This window comes from Hyposmocoma kahamanoa, unplaced genomic scaffold (genome assembly GCF_003589595.1).
Source record: "Hyposmocoma kahamanoa isolate Upper Pololo Valley unplaced genomic scaffold, ASM358959v1 202, whole genome shotgun sequence".
Taxonomy (NCBI): Eukaryota; Metazoa; Arthropoda; class Insecta; order Lepidoptera; family Cosmopterigidae; genus Hyposmocoma; species Hyposmocoma kahamanoa.
Window position 1 is genome coordinate 6614973 of NW_020653726.1, and position 7396 is coordinate 6622368.

Sequence of the window (7396 nt, forward strand, 5' to 3'; positions counted from 1 at the left end):
GCTTGCTTTTTCTTCTGTTTCTCTTTACTGTCTGTTTCCTCTTAAATAATACACCTTTTTCCTTCCTAAACCGCCGTTTCCTTCGCTGTCCTCGATATCCTGGTCCTTCGAGCCATTAGTCCCGGTCCTGTTGGAGCCACTAATCTCAATTTCTATTTTTCAAAAATATTTTTTTTTAAATTATGCTTACGAGAGCGCAAGCAGCGAAAGAGATGGCGGAGCCCTCACCCTCTGAGGGAGGAGGAAAGGATAAGAGATCTCTTCCAGCATCCAACTCGTCGTCGCAGCGCGCGACCTTGATGGCGCGGCAGAAGGCCGCCGAAGCCAAATTAAAGCGCAAGGTTGCCGAGCTCGCGCATCAAGTTGCGAAGGCTGAAGAGGAAGCAGCACGTGCAGAGCTCGAGGCTGAGAGCGCTGCGATCGAGGCAGAAAAGACTGCTAGTTGCTCAACGACGGCTTCCATGAAGCGGACGGCGCAATGGGTAAATGACACCCGCAGCGCCGCGAGATCGCCATCACGCCTTATGGAAGGTCAGCAAGTCAGGTCTGTGCCACTGTTGCCGGAGTGCAAACCTCCACGGTCACCATGCGTTGTTAAGGTACCACAATCTAATTTATTATGTGAGGATGTGCAACGCACCATGCGGGAGACGGCCGTCCACTTACCTTTCGGGGAAGGTGCCCCGTCACCTGCGAAGGCGCGCCACGAACCTCAAGATGTACCAATAGGCGAAGTTTGTCGTCTGGCTAACGCTATTACTTTACTCGCACAAAATTGCGATAGACCTAAATCAGTAATTATAGATCTAATCAGTTTTTCAGGGAATATTTCGGATTGGTCTTTATTCAAAAAGAGTTTTGATGATACCAAGGCTGCGTTTTCGGATAGGGAAAATATGGCGCGTCTGCGTAAGGCTTTATGTGGTGCAGCGCGCGAGACCGTCAAATCCTTGCTCCTAACAACAGATGATCCTGAATTGGTAATAAGGACTTTAGAGCTCAACTTTGCGCGCCCAGAGCAGATCGTTCTCTACGAAATAGCTGCAGTGCGCGCCCTGCCTAAGATGACTCGAAACTACGACATTTTCACATTTTCAGCTCGAGTACAAACATGTTTGTGCATAGTGAAACAATTAAACAGGCACGAATATATTTATTCACCTGAACTGGTACACACACTTCTGGCTAAATTAACATTAAATTTACAGGACAAGTGGTTGGATTTTGCGGATCATCACTTCGACCTTGAGACGCCGATGCTGGAGTTGTTGGCAACATTTCTGGAGCAGGAAGCTAGCAAGCGGGCTCGTTTTAGCCCCAGTCCTTTGTTGTGCAGCTCTACTCCTGACTTCGATAAGTCGAAGACGCAGCCGCCGGCGTTTCACCGGGTGCACGCTCACACCACAACAAACAAATTAACTTGCTTGTTTTGTTCATCCGACCACACAATAAAATCATGCCCCAAATTCATTTCACTCTCCATTGACGAGCGTTTGTCGTGGGTTCGCCAGTCGAAAGTTTGTCCGAAGTGCATTCGCAAAGGCAAGCACAATTGGTGAACATGCAAAGCCAATTCATGCAACATTTGTCGTTCGAATCATCACCATTTATTGCATTTAGATTCGTCTCATCCCAATAATAATTTCACGGAAATTCAACCGCATAAAAATTTTTCTACGTCAGCTGTCAACAGTACTTCAGTGTCACAAAATGTCAACATCAACGACAACATTTTTAATCGTGGCGTAACAGACCAAGCAGGTTGCGAACCTATCGTCTCAGCGGAGAGTAATGTAATCTCTTTTTCGATTAATGAGAAAGCTTTGTCTTGCCGTAAAATTTTATTGAAAATAGTGCCCGTGATATTATCCGGGCCAGGTGGGGAAGTGCTTACCCATGCTTTGTTAGACGATGGGTCTACGACTACGTTAATTGACGCTGAGTTGGCGGATGCTTTAGGGCTCGTTGGTCCCGAAGAAGATATTTTCATGGGCGGTGTGTCAGGTTCACGAAAAGTTACTACGAAACGGGTAAATTTTGGTATCAGAGGTAAAAATAGCTCTGAAGTCTTTAATATTTGTGAGGCGCGAACAGTACAGAAGTTATTATTGGCTAGCCAGTCGGTACGTCAAGAAGATGTGCTATCGTTTAGTTATCTCAGCGATATTGCTAATGAGTTGACGTACGAGCGAGCGACCCCTAAAGTACTTATTGGTATTTGTGACTGGCACCTTTTAGTAAGTAAAGACAGCCGTTTCGGGTCGTCGTTATGTCAACCGGCTGCAATACGCACCGTTCTTGGCTGGGTTTTATACGGTTACCGCCCGAAATTTAGTAAGAATATACCTTGTGTTAATCATTGTTCGGTGTCCGACAAGGACGAGGAGTTGAACTCTCTTATCAGAGATTATTATAAATTAGAGTCGATTGGTATTAAGCAGCACGAAACGTATACGTCACTAGAGCAGCGAGCGGTTACAATTGTAGAAGAGACAACGCGCCGCTTGCCGAATGGCAGGTTTGAAGTAGGTCTGCCGTGGCGCGAGGACGACCCTCGAGTGCCAGACAGCTACTATCTCGCTCTCAGTCGATTGCTTTCTCTTTCGAAGCGCTTTAAGCGCGACAGTGCATACCTAGATTGCTATACAAAAAATATTGACTCTTATACAGAGAAGGGCTATGCTGAGGAATGCGTAGACTCCCATAACCCTACCGACGACAGCTCTAGGCGCTGGTACCTCCCACACTTTGGAGTAACCAACGTCAATAAACCAGGTAAGTTGAGGATAGTCCACGATGCCGCTGCCCAGACTCACGGTGTCAGTTTAAATTCACTCCTACTTCCAGGACCCGACCTCTTACAGTCTTTGTTAGGAGTTTTGGTGAGATTTCGCGAAGGTCAAGTCGCCTTAACAGGTGACATTAGGGAAATGTTTCCACAAATTAAAATTCGTAGTGAAGACCGTAATTTCCAACGATATTTATGGCGGCCCAATGGCGTTGGACGTGTGATGGAGTTTAGAATGTCATCGCTTATCTTTGGCGCGTCGTGTTCACCTTTCATTGCAAATTTCATAAAAAACAGAAACGCGAAAGACTTTGAGTTTGAGTTTCCTGACGCGGCCAAAGATATTGTTCAGAACCATTATATGGACGACTATTTAGGTTCCTATGATCTTGAACAAGCGGCTCAGGTCGCTGCTGACATAGTCCATGTACATAGTCAGTGTGGTTTCGAAATGCGATCGTGGATCTCCAACAAACCAGAAGCTCTTAAACTCCTGCCGCCGATTTTAGTCAAAGACGACATTAAAGAGGTCGATCTAAATTTGGAGGGTGTAGGTTTTCGCGTGTTAGGGTTATATTGGATACCACACGATGACAACTACATTCAAATCTAATTTTAGTACACCAGACCTCGAAGACCAAACGTCAAGCGCTACGAGATCTGATGAAGGTTTTCGATCCTTTAGGGTTTTTATGTCCCGTCATTACATCGGGAAAAATTATTTTTCAAAAGACTTGGCAGTCGGTGAAGGAGTGGGACGATGTATTACCCTCTGCTGAACGCGAGTTTTGGGGGGAATGGTACCGCAACGTGGAGTCTGTAAAGTTTGTAACGATACCACGTTGCTATTCCGACATTGTTGGTCCTGTTGATCGAGAGTTGCACTCCTTCACAGACGCAAGTAATCAAGCTTATGCTTGTGTTTCTTACTGGCGTTTCGTTTACGCCGACGGCTCCGCCAGAGTTGCCTTTATTATGAGCAAATCCAGAATCGCGCCATTGAAGCCATCTTCAGTGCCTCGACTTGAATTGCAAGCCGCGCTGTTAGGGGCTAGGTTCGCAACGACGATCTGTGAGCAGCACCGAATTAAGCCCACTAAGCGATATTTCTGGTGCGATTCACAGACCGTCCTCGCTTGGATCCGGAGACCTGCTGGTGATCCTAACACCTTCGTGAGAAATCGTATTGGCGAAATCTCCGAACTTACTCAACCTCACGAGTGGTTTTGGATTCCATCCGAGCTTAATGTGGCTGATGATGCCACTCGAGTCGTGACAGGTGGTATGGATTCGCTAAGCAGATGGCTACGGAGCCCCGACATCTTATTGTCGGGACATATAGAGTTCCCCGCTGAACCGTGTAATCTAGTCAGTGATCACAATGTCAAAGCATTTTTAACGTTAGCTCCTTCCAGGCCCTTCAACATTGTACATCCAAAATGTCAGGATTTTGTTTCTTGGTATCGGCTTCTCCGTGCCACAGCTCGAGCCCACCAGTTTTTACGCCTCATTAGAAAAAAAGCTTTTTTTAAAGCTGCAGATTGCCAGATATGCAAGAACAGGAAAGCCAAGCCATCCGTTCCACCGACTGGAGACTTGCCTGCTGAACACCTCATCCATCACCAGCGTCCCTTTTCCATTTCTGGTTTAGACTATTTCGGCCCTGTGGAAGTCGCTGTAGGACGTCGTAGAGAGAAGCGATGGATCGCCCTATTCACCTGCTTCTCCACGAGAGCTGTCCATTTGGAGGTTGTGGGAAGTTTGTCAGCGGATTCTGCGATAATGGCTCTACGTCGTTTTATGTCCAGACGAGGATGTCCGAAGCAGATTTATTCCGACAATGGGACCGCCTTTGTTGGCGCCAGCCGCGAGATTCAGAGGGAGTGGAAGTCGCATCAGCCGATTATCGCAGACTTTGCAGCTGGCAGACAGATCGAGTGGCACTTCCTACCTCCGTCAGCGCCCTCTATGGGTGGAGTTTGGGAGCGTCTGGTCGGATGCGTCAAACGAACCCTTGCAGCAACGCTAAAGGAGAGAGCACCTCGGGAGGAGGTCCTGTACACACTACTACTCGAGGCGGAAGGCGTAGTAAATTCACGACCGCTGACGCATGTGTCTGTTGAGCCACAGGATGCTCCAGCACTAACATCTAATCACTTTCTCTTGGGCCAATCGTCTCCACTCCCCGGACCAGTAGATCTCACGGACAACGACCTGGTACGACGATCCAATTGGAAAAAAGCCGTGAGACTCACAGATCATTTCTGGAATCGATGGGTGCGGGAGTATTTACCGCTGTTGAACCCAAGAAGACGACACAATACACCCGTCAAAAATTTAGAGGTCGGCGATGTCGTCGTGATATGCGATGGTAACCTACCGCGAGGAGTGTGGCCTAAAGGCAGGATTGTCAAGGTCCACCCCGGTAGAGACCACATTGTCAGGGTAGCGGACGTGAGTACGGCTGGTGGAATTTTAAGGCGTCCAGTCAGGAAGCTCGCAAAGCTGGACGTTAATTTTAGTGACTAAGTTATTTTGTTTTTTTCCATTATATAGTTGTAGCATAGTATAGGGTTTTTCAATAAGAACTTTGTTTTGTAAATCAAAATAAAACAATAAATTTAGATGACAATGATTCAAATTTTTATTGTATTAATAAAAGTAAGGTTTGGCAATTATTAATGAAAAATAATATCTGATAAATGTCCACCACGACCACAGTTACAGATGTCGATTCTTTCCATAAAGTTTTTAATCACTTTTTGAGAAAGTGGTGGGTTTATTTGGTTAATCACTTCAAAAATTGTGAGTTTTAAGGCTGCAATCAATTCGATTGGCTCCGTATAGACTCTGTCCTTAAGATAGCCCCACAAAAAATAGATCCTAGAGCGATTATTGAGAAGCCTTTGCATGCTCGACGTGTCACTGTATGGTGCGCTATGTGGTCTGGAGGCGTGATTGGGCCGTTTTTTTTCGAAGATGAGGCTGGAAATGCGGTAACGGTGAATGGATCACGCTATCGCGAGATGTTAACAACTCAATTTTGGCCTAGCATTGATGACATGGATATCACTGACATGTGGTTTCAACAAGACGGTGCCACATGTCACACAGCCAATGAGACGATCAATTTATTGCAAACCAAATTTGCTGATCGCGTAATTTCCCGAAATTCAGCTGTTAAATGGCCAGCCAGATCGTGTGATTTAACACCACTGGATTATTTTTGGTGGGGCTATCTTAAGGACAGAGTCTATACGGAGCCAATCGAATCGACTACAGCCTTAAAACTCAAAATCCGTGATGTGATAGCCGAAATAGACCCGACATTTTGCCAAAAAGTGATTAAAAATTTTGATGAAAGAATCGACTTCTGTCAGCGTGGTCGTGGTGGACATTTGCCAGATATCATTTTTCATTCATAATTGCCGAACTTTTCTCTTTGTAATACAATAAAAATTTGAATCATCTTCATCTAAATTTTTTGTTTTATTTTGTTTTAGAAAACAAAGTTCTTGTTGAAAGACCCTTTATTAGGGTCTGTCCCGGCCTGCTACTTAATGTAAACTGTTAGTTTACGAGGAGGGCGATGTCGAGGACAGACCTTCTTTATAGTTTCTAGTTATTAGTCTATGTTTAGCTCTTTGTCTCTGTCCTTTTTTATACTCTGTGCTTGCTTTTTCTTCTGTTTCTCTTTACTGTCTGTTTCCTCTTAAATAATACACCTTTTTCCTTCCTAAACCGCCGTTTCCTTCGCTGTCCTCGATACCAGAGAGTGTAATGGATGGCAATATCAATACGTATCAATACGCAGCGTAAGAATGGTACTGTTCCTTCTTTACATGGATGTTAGATGCCTGTTTGCACAATGCTTGACAGTTGCAAAGAAAAACAGGTCAAGGTTCCAAAGCTCGAATTCAGAAGAGAGATTGTGTTGACATATCTCAATAGGTACAATAGCAACCTCAAAAATGTTGGAAACACAAGCGCTTCCACCTCAGTTTTAGTTAACACCTCGCGTTGGACTAGGTTGTGGACAACCACTACATCATAAAATTCGACAAGAAATGCAGGTGGGTTGACCCCTACTGTAAAAAAATCTTGTGCTCTTAGGACTTAATGATAAATACCTAGAGTGCCCATGTGGACACGTAAATTTTTTTGAATAAAGAAAATTATTTTTAATGAAAAATATCATTGAAAATTATCCTTTGACCAAATATAAGTATATAACATTGAAAAAAATTATTTTCGAAACACGAAAATAATCCAGGCATTACTGGGTACAATACTCGTGGAATATTAAGAATATTCCAACTCGTAACAAAACCGCCTAATTGTTTGTGCCGTAATAATTCTACGTTCGATCGATCAATGACTGGTAAGTTCATTGAACTAAAGTATCATACTCAACTACAGGCGCTTTGACTCACTAAGCGTTAAATTTTACTCGACATCGTAATTACTACGCGTCGATTAGATTTCATGCAGTACGAAGCAATCACCATGGAAAATTGCATCGACATGTAACGTTAACCGTTCTTCTGAATTGGAGTTGTAGCACTAAATTTGAGGAGTGCATAAGTAACAGTAGTAGTAAGTAACTCT

At 44.5% G+C, this 7396-nt stretch overlaps 1 protein-coding gene across 1 annotated transcript; it reads left to right on the plus strand.

Moving 5' to 3' along the window:
* Positions 1 to 212: 212 nt before the first annotated feature.
* Positions 213 to 3401, plus strand: LOC113227096. The gene is made up of 3 exons (XM_026459968.1): positions 213 to 1103; positions 1209 to 1542; positions 1684 to 3401. Exons 1-3 carry the CDS (start codon positions 213 to 215, stop codon positions 3399 to 3401), a joined length of 2943 nt encoding a protein of 980 aa, XP_026315753.1.
* The last annotated feature ends 3995 nt before the right edge of the window (positions 3402 to 7396 follow it).

Bases quoted from the DNA above. Each gene is read 5' to 3' on its own strand.
- LOC113227096 (XM_026459968.1), top strand. From the start codon at position 213: ATGGCGGAGCCCTCACCCTCTGAGGGAGGAGGAAAGGATAAGAGATCT. The intron at 1,104-1,208 runs GTACAAACATGT...TTAAATTTACAG, and splicing joins TTTTCACATTTTCAGCTCGA to GACAAGTGGTTGGATTTTGC. The intron at 1,543-1,683 runs GCAAGCACAATT...TTTCTACGTCAG, and splicing joins TCCGAAGTGCATTCGCAAAG to CTGTCAACAGTACTTCAGTG.